Source organism: Chenopodium album, chromosome 1 (assembly GCF_948465745.1).
Source record: "Chenopodium album chromosome 1, dcCheAlbu1.1, whole genome shotgun sequence".
Classification (NCBI taxonomy): Eukaryota; Viridiplantae; Streptophyta; class Magnoliopsida; order Caryophyllales; family Amaranthaceae; genus Chenopodium; species Chenopodium album.
In genome coordinates, this window is record NC_137834.1 from 23,385,506 (window position 1) to 23,397,992 (window position 12,487).

General features: G+C 31.9%; 2 protein-coding genes across 3 annotated transcripts; both read left to right on the top strand.

Annotated features, from left to right (window-relative positions):
- Positions 1 to 3,027: 3,027 nt before the first annotated feature.
- Positions 3,028 to 11,340, top strand: LOC145572565 (uncharacterized). 2 transcript variants are annotated; one of them, XM_081631620.1, is made up of 7 exons: positions 3,028 to 3,455; positions 9,163 to 9,398; positions 9,508 to 9,711; positions 9,785 to 9,877; positions 9,967 to 10,077; positions 10,161 to 10,671; positions 11,103 to 11,340. In XM_081631620.1, the coding sequence occupies exons 3-6, from the start codon at positions 9,547 to 9,549 to the stop codon at positions 10,260 to 10,262; spliced, it is 471 nt and encodes a 156-aa protein (XP_081487746.1). In that variant the 5' UTR covers positions 3,028 to 3,455; positions 9,163 to 9,398; positions 9,508 to 9,546; the 3' UTR covers positions 10,263 to 10,671; positions 11,103 to 11,340. The 2 variants fall into 2 exon arrangements, with proteins under 2 accessions (XP_081487746.1, XP_081487686.1); XM_081631560.1 differs by lacking the exon at positions 3,028 to 3,455 and having other exon boundaries at positions 8,223 to 9,398.
- Positions 5,956 to 8,899, top strand: LOC145629648 (uncharacterized). Its single transcript, XM_081682150.1, has 3 exons — positions 5,956 to 8,138; positions 8,190 to 8,483; positions 8,572 to 8,899. Exons 1-3 carry the CDS (start codon positions 5,956 to 5,958, stop codon positions 8,897 to 8,899), a joined length of 2,805 nt encoding a protein of 934 aa, XP_081538276.1.
- Positions 11,341 to 12,487: the final 1,147 nt, after the last annotated feature.

Here is a 12,487-nt window from a genome sequence, read left to right on the forward strand (position 1 = left end):
AACTTAGAGTAGTACCAATGATATGCGCCTAACACCAATCATGAACCATCATTATTTCTGCTCAATCAAAATTCACCCATGATTATACTATTGGCTAATGACGAAACCAACATTCTTAACATAAGTACTACGCATAAAAATAATCATGATAATACACTTAGACTTGCAGTAGCAACAATAATATGACATGAGAAATAAATCTTGGACTAAATTAATGTAAGTATACAACAAACTAATTTACTTGCTTTTGGAGTATTAACAAGTCAACAAGGCCATGAAATTTATCTTATAAAATTAAGTGTCTAGTAACCACGCATAAACAAAAATGGCAGCACACATTAACATCAAAGTTCATCCATTATTCATGCTCACCGAAACAAAACGAGAACAAGTCACAGGTTTTCAACCAAAATTTCGTTTGTAATTGAATGTGATCAAACAACAATATATACATATAATCATGATAATAAAGAAGAAAATACGTGATCTACAACTGCTATAACTCACGCAAATCACTCCATCAAAACAGACTACAAGTTTAATCAAAACCGCAACCGAAAATTCAAACAAACTAATCCTAATTGCATCTAATCTTATCTTAACCCAACCATGATTTCTTGAGTAAAGGAATAATGCTAGTTACCTAGATAAACTTCCGATAACACCCACGAAACTAGAAGAACTAAAAAAGAACTAGTCCTCTTGATGACCTTGAATACCTATATAAAACAAGATTGAAATAAGAAAACGTATGTATAACAAACCATACAAGAGGGGGACGAAAAAGGGGAGGGTTTAACCTATTAAACTTACTTATTTTCACGGCCAAATTAAGAGGGAAAATAAGATGATATTTGCAACAATAAAACCCAGCAACAATCCCACAAAAATTGAGGAAGAAGGAGATGTGTTATGGAGGTGAAAGATGGAAGAGTGCAAATTCTTTTGAGGATTGATTCTCACGGTCAATGAGAAAGGAAACTGATGATTATTTTCTTAATGAGGGCAGCAAATATAATGGGTTTGGGTGTTATAAGAAGCAAGATAATATAAATTGAAGGCAAGAATTAAGGGGAGCATTAACTTGGCAACTAAAGAGTCAAATGAAAGAATCCAATATCTAACTTTCAAAACCAACTCAAATACTAGCACACTACTCAAATCCCACGCCCAAATCAGCCCAAACACGTCCTTGGTTATAGCCTAAATACCTAGATTTGATTCAGTCCATAAGAGTAACCTCGGTATAATTCGCCTCAACCGGCTCAACTAAAGACCGTAAATAATTAATTAACAACTAATATTTTAAATTAGTTTTACACTCTTATCAATCATAAATTAAAAGTATTATAATTTGAATAGAAAATAACATTATACACATAATAATTCAAAATTTATTAATTCAAAAATATGGGGTGTTACACTGTTCGTCTGCAATTCAAGGCACCAAAAATCATTCTCTCTCTCTTACACAAAAAATCATTCTCTTCTCCCTCTGTATCCGATATACTAGCCTCCCTATTCTCTCTTAATAATTCCCCTAATCACTCCAAGCTAACGAGTCCATACTAAACCCGAGGTTCCGTCCTTAAACCAAGGCATGAAAGGTAGAATTGATTGAGGGTTTTGACTAAATCAACTCTAATTTTTATTTAATTTAATTTCAATTTAATTTATATTTTTATTGAAGTTTCTAACATTTTATTCATGATGTAGTAATTAAAAGGAGCGCGCGAAATGTGAGTAACAATTTATAATTACTTATTTTATTTTAATATGCTAATATCATGATTAGGGTTATTATTATAATTTTATTTGACTTACAATATTATTATTAAATTTCTTCCAATAGTATTAATGTTGCTTTTATTATATTTTTTATGATCACCATATTGGATGTTAAAGGGAATATGCAATTGAAAATCACGACTAATTAAATAATTTGGACAACCGGTTTATGATCCTCTTTAATCTTGCTGTTTAATTAAAGTGATCACGATATTTTAGAATTATATGTTGCATTAATATTCAACCAATTTAGCTTAATAATAGTTTTGAGCAAATTAAATCTTTGTTTGCATGCCTTTGAGATCGCCGGACTTTTCACTATAAGAATCGTGTAGAGGCCAATACGGGCGAATGTAAATCCATGACTCACTTCGTATCATCATCCCTGATCCTCTTTTGTGGTTCTGAACCATATGGAAGTATTAATCTCATGGATTATGAATGGGGTGTAACTGTAACCTTCACGGGTCAATCATTGTTGCTTTTCGTTGTCCTTTTATCGTGGTTACCTTTTATGATCCGTGAACGGTTTATAAGTGCCTTAAAAAACTTGTAAGCGGCTCTACTTATATTAGCCTAAAAAAATCGCACATTAATATTAGGCTAATACAAGTAGAGGGGACACAATATAAGTAGCATACCAAACAAACTAAGAGGGGACATAATATATCAAAAATATGATATTTTTTTTAACACAAAGAAAAGACTGATTATATTATCAGGCTATAGCCATAGTATTTACATTATACATCATATAATTTTTACAATGAAAATTGATGTAGAAGCAAAATATGCCTAAGTCATAGGCCAAAGCTAAATCCGTTAATAACCTCCTGTAGAGATTAATATTTACATCACATTGTAACCCAAAAACTAAAGACATCCATAACTAAGATTCCTGGAACTTCAAATCTACTGAAGAGATGTTGTAGTATGTGTGTGCTCTTCTTCATACAAGTTACACAATCGGGAACAAGGTAGTGGAGTTTATACCCAACTGCCATCTCCCTTCTAAAATAGCTAACACTACAACAAAAGAGGGCTATAGCAACACACATTTTTGCGACAGTTTTATTAGTGTTGCAATAAGTACACATATGGAAACAATTTTTAATTTATTGATATAACTAATTATTTTCGTTTAAAATCTGTTGCTATAGAGAAAAAATGGCAACGCTTTTAATGAATATGTACAAGATATTATTTGGCAACAGTTTAACCAAGTAGATGCTAGTTGATATTAATGATTATTTAATTAATTAAATAATTTCTGATTTGAAAAATAAAAATAAGTAATACGGAGTACTCGATATTGATTAAACGTTCTATTTTTTTGGGTACATGAAAATTCTGGGAACATGTCAATTTTTTTTGGTTTCCCTCTTTCTTTTCCTAATTCACAAACCCTCTCCTAATTCACTCCTAATTCACAAACCCTCTTTCTTTTCGTTTCAATTCCCTCTGCTCATCCCCACAACACAATTCTTAAATCAGCCCTCTCTTATTTTCACACATAAATTAGGATTGATTATCGTACAATCTCGTCATCATAGTCCGATTACAATTCCTTGTAGGCGAGTTGAAATTGCTTGAATCACAGTTTACATTTCTTTCGTCATCATAGTTCGTCGTCAATTCTTTGTTTGCTCTCAACACTAGTGAACAAGGTTAGTATGTAATTTAGTTGTTTAAATGGATATTTTCTTGAATAACTTATCTGCAATTTTATTTTGATATCACAATTATGTAGTTGGAACTTATGGGTATTGAACAGGGGATTTAGGGTTTGGTAAATTGGGGAATTATATGCTTTGATTATGAGAGTTCATATAATTCAAGTTAATTTATAGATTAATTATGAATTGCCGTAGATTTTGTTTTTCCTGTAAATTAATATTTTTTCTTGGTGAGTTTTATGTTGATGGTTAGTATAAGATCAACAAAAGCCAAATTACTTGAATAATTTTACAGAATTTTTTGGGATTGTAAGACATGTTGGTTATTTTTTTACTCTAGATTGTGACCATGCTTATAATTGCTAGATTCGGAAAGATTAGTAACAATATTCAGTTTCCACTTGCCTATAATTGCTAATTTGTGATTTTTTTTGTCAAAAAAATAGAACTAGGTCTTATACGAGTGAATGAGTGATTGAATAAGTTGATGTTCATTTGCTGAAAGGCTATAATCTTAAAAAGTTGTTCTCATTCTTAAATAAAAATTATTCTCAAAATTAAAGTTGGTTTGCTGTAATTATTTGTGTTAAGCAATAGTTATAATTACATGATAAAAGCATGATGATCCTCACTTCTCCTTTTACTAGTTCTATTTTTATCATAGCTTAAAACCTTCAATTATAAGGATATTGGAAGTGAATTGTATGCTCCATATAAAAACTACTTCGTAAGAAGTACTAAAAAATTATAAATATCTACCTACCTGTGAGCATATGAATAAAACTAACTTAACCACTACTTCAGTGATTAATGCCACTTAAAGAACATGACTTTTCAAGTAACATAAGCATTGAAATAAAGTGAACTTTTGTTACAACATTATAATTTATTTAGTGGAGTTAAGCACTACTGTAGGTACTAAACTTTCCCAAAAATTGCAAATAAGGTACTCACCTTTTACTTTTTGCAAATTAGGTACTAAACTATAGGATAGTACTTGCCGGAGAGAATATTCCGGCCACTTTACCTGTTCTAACCTGTTATAACCGGTTTGAGATAGTATAAAAAAATATAAAAAATAAAAAAAGCATTTAAGTTGATGTTAATGGTTCTTTGGAAGTGGACTACCCAATTAATCTATTCATACGAATCATACCCAGCTACAATCAAGTACAATATAGCAAATTAAATCCTACATTTGAAGAGATTACATCATTAAGTTCATATTTCACTAACTGTAACAATGGCGTCATGCTTCTGAGATTTCACCTTCTTCATTCCATTAATGGACTTGTAAGCCGTTGAATTGAAGATCTATTCAATAGTTGATTAATTGAGGTAATAAGTTGAAGACCCAGAAAAAAAAAAGCAAAAAAAAAAAAAACGAATTATAACTCTGTTGCTCATCTGAAAATAACTCGCTTTCTAGTGAAAGAGACCTTAGTTTTCCAATTGAGGAGATTGATTCAACTTCCACAATCAACTATTAGAGAAGGAAAAGGGCTGAGAGGAGTATTTGCTGAGTGAAAGCAAAGAATTTAGAATTCTTTTTACGAAGATTCACAGAGATGACGACGAATTTCAATGGTAGTTATTTGGGAGCTGATGACTGATGAGGAGGTGGGATACTAATATCTTTACAACTTTAAAAAAAAAATGTTATTCAATGCTTCCCCATAATCTGCTACAACAGGTTAAACAAGTAGAGTACAAAGTTTAGTACTTTAACTGCAACAAGTGGAAGATGAGTACCTTATTTGCAATTTTTGGGAAAGTTTAGTACCTACATTTGTGATTATCTCTTATTTAGTGTGATATGTAAAGTTTAGATCTTATTCATTATCCATTAGAATTAAATCACTTAATTGAAACTATATCAAGACAACCAGACAAGGTGATGTGAAGAATCATTAAAAAGTGAGTTGAAGTTAAAATTTATAGTGCACAAATAATTAAGATTTTAGAGAGTTTAATTTTACTTTATTTATCTTATATTTTATTGAGATTAAGGGTATGTGAACCTAAAGATAGTTACTACATAACCTAGAGATTGTTGATGCCAAGTATGTGTTCCTTATAGACTAGTAGCATAATTTTTATTAGTCGGGAATTGTTATGAATTAATGGAATCATGTCTACCTAACTTTTATTTCATAGTTAGTGGTTTCTTATTTGAAGTTTTAACTAAAGACTTTGTTTTTCAGTCTAGTTAGAGAGTAAAAGTGTAAAACTAATTATTCTCTTCTTATATATAACTTATGATCTTAATAATCATAAACTTTTATGTACTAGATTTTGGTTTATAGCTAATATGTGTACGTGTTTAGATATCATAGATGATCTTTATATGTTTTTGCTTCAGATTTCTATTTTCAGCTTTAGTTTTGTATATTTTTCCAATTAATATCAATCAAATATTTTCTTTCATTTCATAATATAGATCTCTAAATTTATTTGCTTGTGTAATTTAGGAATTGACATAAATTAAATTATGGATAAAAATTGGATGAACTATCCTAGAAGTTCGGAGGACTTTAAAGTTGCTTTGAATTTTTTTCTTGATGATTATTTTGCCAAGGACGCCATTGGAGATCAAATATTTTTCCCTTGTAAAACGTGTTCGAGGCGTTTTTGCCATTCTAGAGATGACGTTTATGATCATTTGATTGTTAATGGGTTTGTGAAGGGATTCAAGGAGTGGGTCTTGCAAAGGGAGGGATATTCTTCTACATATAATGATAGGCAAACTATGCATGAAGTAAATAATCAAAGTACACATGATGATATCAATGGCTTACTACATGATACTTTTAGAGATGTAGGTGAAGGTCTAAGTAGAGATCATGAGGTTGAAAGTGAGCCAAATGAGGAGGCTAGTAAGTTTTTTCATTTGGTGGAAGAAGGAAAGAAAGAGTTGTATCTAGGCTGTAAAACTTTCTCGAAATTATCTTTCATAATTCGTTTGTTTCTCTTTAAGTGCCTTAATGGCTTAAGCAATGTAGCCTTTGGTGATCTTTTAGAGCTATTAAGAGAGGCATTTCCATTCGTTGAACTTCCGAAATCATATAATGAATCTAAGAATATAGTGAAGAATTTGGGTCTTGATTATAAAAAAATTCATTCTTGTCCCAATGATTGTATTCTTTATAGGAAAGAATTTGAAGGAGCGGATGTTTGTCCTAAGTGTGGTACATCTAGGTGGAAGTCTAAAAATGTTCCTGCCAAAGTTTTAAGGCATTTTCCTTTAATACCTAGACTACAAAGATTATTCATGTGTTCCAACACAGCCGAATTAATGGTTTGGCATGATAAAGGCCAAATAAAAGATGACAAAATTAGACATCCAGCAGATGCCCAATCTTGGAAGGAATTTGATTCATCATATCCTGCCTTTAAAAGTGAAGCACGAAATGTACGTTTAGCTCTTGCTAGTGATGGATTCAATCCATTTCGAACTATCAGTGTTGCTCACAACACGTGGCCTGTTGTGTTAATAAATTACAACCTTCCACCTTGGCTTTCTATGAAACCGGAATATTTTATGTTGTCTTTGTTAATTCCTGGCCCTAAGTCTCCTGGAAATGACATAGATGTTTTTTTACAACCATTAATTGACGAATTGAAGGAATTATGGGAATTTGGGGTTGAGACTTATGATGCATTTAAAAAAAAATCATTTCAATTGCATGCTGCATTAATGGGGACGATAAATGATTTTCCAGCTTACGCCATGTTGTCTGGATGGTTAACTAAAGGAAATTATGCATGTCCTAATTGTAACCATGATGTGAAACCTAAATACTTGCATCACAGTAAAAAGAATTGTTACATGGATATTCGAAGGCATCTACATATGGATCATCCTTGGCGGAAAGATAAAAATTCATTCAATGGAGAAGTAGAGGACAGGTGTGCACCTTCTCCGTTATCGGGTGCTGATTTGATGAATGAGTTAGAGAACTTTGAAAATGATTTTGGGAAGCAAAGTAAAGGTGGAGGTGGTAAAGGTCCATGGAAAAAGAAATCATGTTTTTTTCAAAAATCTTATTGGTCTAATATTAAATATCGTCATAATTTAGATGTCATGCATATCGAGAAAAATGTCTTCGATAACATTATTGGCACTTTGTTAGACATTCCAGGAAAGAGTAGAGACCACAATAAGGCACGTTTAGATTTGTTGGATCTTGGCATAAAACCACACCTCCAACCTTATCCATCTGAAGATGGCAGCCACATGCTATTTCCACCAGCACCTTATGCTATGAGTAATGCAAAGAAGGATTTGTTTCTCAAAGTTCTTAAGGAAACAAAGTTACCTTATGGGTATGCATCAAATATCGGGAGGTGTATGCATGTTAAAGAAAGGAATTTTTCTGGCTACAAAACTCATGATGCACACGTCGTATTGCATCACCTGCTTCAAGTTGCCGTGAGGAAGACATTGCCAAAAAATATTGCAGTACCTTTGACTAGATTGGGGAACTTTTTTCATGATATATGTAGTAAAATTGTTGATCTTGAAGAATTAGATAGGTTAACATCTGTAGTCGTTGATATACTTTGTCAATTTGAAATGATATTCCCTCCTGCTTTCTTTGATGTTATGATCCATCTACCTGTTCATTTAGTAGAGGAAATCAAATTTGGTGGACCTGTGCAATATCGATGGATGTAATTTTTTGAGAGGTATTTAGGTAAGCTGAAGTCCTATGTTCGAAATAGGAGTAATACTGAAGCAAGTATAGCAGAAGGGTATATGATGGAAGAGTGCTTGACATTTATTTCACGATATTTGCGAGAACGTGTAAACACTAGACTAGACAGAAGATGTGCTAGAAATTTTTCCTTGAATCAGCATGATGATGAATTATCTTTGTTTCCTAAAGTAGGACATCCTATTGGAGGGAAAAGGAAGAGAAAAGGAAAAGGATTTACATTAGATTTCCAAAGTCTGAAGCAAGCTCACAGATATATTGTCTTCAATTGCGACAATGTAACAGTTGAAACATACATCAAGTAAGAGGTTTTTTCTTAGTTTATTTTCAGTTTTTTTTTTTTAATTTTAATCTAATAAAAATAATAACTTTTTTCTTTTGTAATTTAGAGAACATCAGATTTGGGTGAATACCCAAGGTCGAAAGCGTAGATGGAATAGTGCACAAAGTCATAGCAGAGATTTTATTGATTGGTTTTATGAAAAAGTACAAAGGGAGCTGGTTAATGGGGAACTTTTTTGGTTGGCTAAGAGTCCTAATCCCAAGGCCAGGAGGTACACTGGGTATTTTATCAATGGTTATAGGTTTTACACTAGAGAACGTGATTCACGATTAAAGACTCAAAATAGTGGAGTGACTTTAACAGCTTTGACTTCAAGTTTTGCCGGTTCAAGGGATCAAAATCCGTCGACGGAGATGTTACCTACTATGGTGTAATAGAAGAAATTTTTGAGTCGGACTTTTGGTCTCAATTCAGCGTTGCGTTATTTAAGTGCGATTGGTTTCTTGGTGATATTGATGAGTTTGGGCTTACATATGTCAATTTCAAGAAGAACTATTGAATGCTTGTCACATGTTTACTTATGAACTTTTCCATGTCATGTAATTGCATTTATAAAGTTGCGATTGTAATCTTTATTTCTATCTTTAAATTTGTTATTTATTTTGAATTAATTCTTTTGTTTTTACTTGGATAAAAGTTCCTAAGAAGAAAGGGCGCGGTCCAACAAATTTGTTTGATGTCCATGCTCGCAAATGGGAAGATCGCGTAGCTATCTATTGTAATGACAAAGGCCAAGCTATCGGGCCTGAAAAGGCAAGGAAAGAGCTAACTAGATTCTTAGGAACTATTGCTCATGATTATAATTGGGCTCCCTTGACATACACAAATTGGAAACAAGTTCCAAACAAGGAGAAAATCTGGGAATTTGTGAATGTAAGTGTAATTTTCTCTTATTTGTACTATTTTAAGTATACATCATGTATTTACTTTTATATGTGTTATAATATTGTATTTTATAACATAAACCTAACCATTATTTTAGAGCAAGTATGTCCTTCCAGTTGAAGCTAAGGATTGGGTAATGGAGACTCTTGATCAATCTTGGAGAGGATTCAAATTTCGCCTCAAAAGAGATCATTATTATATGTATGACACTTATGAAGAGAGATTGAAGTATCCTCCTGAAAGAGTGCCTGAAGCACATTACAAAACACTTTTAGCTTATTGGGGGACACCAATAGCAAAGGTATAATTAAACAATTAGGAACTCAATATATTTATCTTGACTTTTATGCTTATTTTATTTTTGTTTTGTATAGAAAACCAGTTTGCAGAATTCTGAAAATCGGCGTGAACAAGACAACATACATACAACTGGTCCCGTTTCTTTTGCCATGAAACATGAACAGTTGGTGCGAAATACATTCCATATATATTACAACTTTTTTTTTGTTTTATGGACTTTATGTTGTTTATATATTTATTTTTGTTTATTTCTTAGCTACGAAAAGATGGTGTGGCACCATCAAAAAGAAAAATGTTTGAAGAGACTCGACGGCGAAAGGAGGGAAGAACCTATGATCGACCTTATGATGATACACAACAGAAGATAGTAAATACTATATTATTCCTAATAATTTATTTATTGAATTAATTTATCGTATACTTTGTAACCTATTTTAATAATTGTTACAGCAAGCAATGAGGGAATTGGAAGCTTCTCAAGATGATCAGAGTGGTGAACCTGTTAGGGACCCATTTGATGAAGTTATGAGAAACATACGTCGAGGTACATAATTATTACAAGGACTAGGTGTCACTCGCAAGAAGCGAAAAGATAAAGGACCTGGTATTTGATTCTACCAGAAGAGGTTATGGAGTCTATTAAAAGTGTTATAACTTCTGATGTTCAAAAGGATATAAATGCTGAAATTGAAGAATTTGCCAAGGAAAAAGAAGTTCATGCTGCACAAGAAGCTGAGATAGAGAGGAAGACTAAGGAGCTTGAATCTAAGACCTTAAAACTGCAAGAGATACGCATGGATATTGAAAATCAGCAAGGAAATATAACTCTTGATGCAGTAATATCAGCACTTGCACAACTACGACAAAAAGATCCTAGCTTAACTCAAGAAATTATTGCAAAAGCTATCGTTTCAACGACTACAAATGATGCATAAACTATATTATTTAAGATTATGAACAGGTATGTTATTCTATTTTACATGTTATTTTCCTTTTTTCTTTTTCTATTTTTACATTGTTACATGTGGTTAACACAACTGGCATTATTGCTTAGAAAATTATAAGATTAAAAAACTCAATCTCTTTCCTTTTCTCGAAACAAGGCATAAAAATTTATGATGCTAGCTTAGCCAAATTGTTCTAGTATTTTGATAATGTAGTATCTATGATTATACAAGTTGATGATCCTTTGATGTTTACTTCCTTATACTCTTGTGATGTTGCTGCAGTACTGCTTGCCCATTGTAGATGAAAGTTTTTTTTTTCATTCTTTACTCACTACAATCTCAATTTCTAGTGTTTTGATAATAATGCTTTATAAATAATTCATTTGAATTTTTTTTATTGAATATAAGAGTATTATTATTAATATTACTTTTTTTTTTTGTAAAGGAGACTATATATATCCAAGTATGAAGTCATCCATCAACCATCTAAATATTTATTGGACTTTGCACAAACATATGAGAATGGTTTTTGAAGATACATTTTTAGAATTTGGTTTTGGAATTTTAATTAGTTTGATGTATGAAAATTTTAGATCGAATGTTTTTGCTGGCTGTAATAAGTATTTAGCTTATCATTTAGAATTAATTTGGATTAACTACGGGTAACTTTTTTTGGAGAACTTTCAAAGCATAATATTAGTTTATTGATCATATGCTATTTAAGCAAGTTACTTATTATTAAATGCATTATTATCAAATCTATTTCTTTAATGCCAATTAAAACCGTTCCCATTAGCAGGTTTAAAAGTGTCGCTTTAGTTTAAGTTGGAAGCATTGCCATAAACAAAATAAAGTGTTGCCTTAATTTTAAAAATCAACTAGTATCAAGCTAATAAGTGTTGCTTAAAATTAGTGAAAATTGTTGCTTTAAATTTGAAAATGTTGCCTAAAGTTGTACAATAAGTGTTGGCACAAGTTAAAAAGTGCTACCTAAGAAAAGCGCTGCCATAATTATTTACAACAACAGTTTACAAAACATGTTGCCTAATGCATGAAAACTGTTGCTAAAGAGTTTTAGCAACATCACCTATTGGTAACAGTTTATAATCCGTTGCTATAGGCATATGACAACATTAATAGGACATATGGTAACAGATTATTGTCGTTGCCATTAGTCTTTTTTCTAGTAGTGAGTGATGAGTCAAATCATTCTTCTCTCTGAGTAAGAACAACCACTTCAAACTTGGACAAAATAGCTACAACATCACAGATCGTTGCTGCTAGCTTGTGGTGTGGATTAAGTCCTGCTTTAAGTAGCATTTCACGAAGAGTACGATTTTTGCATCTGTTTCTACAATCACCTTCTTGATCCTTAAGTCCCCCGCAATTGATAGCCCATCATTCATGGCATATAAACCAGCCAGAAAAGGAGATACAACATCATATTTGCAAGAAAATCCCACATACCATAATCCATTAAATCTCCTGATAACACCCCTACCCGATGATACTACAGAATTCATTCAAGCCCCATTTGTATTAATTTTGAAAAATCATTTTCCACTTCTTATCTAACCTTAGATTATAGTTTATCCATACCTTTCGAGAAGCATTTTAAAATATATCAAAATTTAAAAATTTTGAAAAAATAATTTTTGTAAACCTATATCGATGATGAAAAGAAATCCCTAATAATATGGATATGAGATTCCGAGAATAAGTTACACCTTGAACACGTTGGAGATATCAAAGGCGTATATAAAGCTAAAGATTTGGCTACTGGCAATATTGAATGTGCATAATTCCACACAAACATCCTATAATTGAAGG

Bases quoted from the DNA above. Each gene is read 5' to 3' on its own strand.
- LOC145629648 (XM_081682150.1), top strand. From the start codon at position 5,956: ATGGATAAAAATTGGATGAACTATCCTAGAAGTTCGGAGGACTTTAAA. The intron at 8,139-8,189 runs GTAATTTTTTGA...TGTTCGAAATAG, and splicing joins CCTGTGCAATATCGATGGAT to GAGTAATACTGAAGCAAGTA. The intron at 8,484-8,571 runs GTAAGAGGTTTT...TTTGTAATTTAG, and splicing joins ACAGTTGAAACATACATCAA to AGAACATCAGATTTGGGTGA.
- LOC145572565 (XM_081631620.1), top strand. From the start codon at position 9,547: ATGGAGACTCTTGATCAATCTTGGAGAGGATTCAAATTTCGCCTCAAA. The intron at 9,712-9,784 runs GTATAATTAAAC...TGTTTTGTATAG, and splicing joins GGGGGACACCAATAGCAAAG to AAAACCAGTTTGCAGAATTC. The intron at 9,878-9,966 runs GTGCGAAATACA...TTTATTTCTTAG, and splicing joins CCATGAAACATGAACAGTTG to CTACGAAAAGATGGTGTGGC.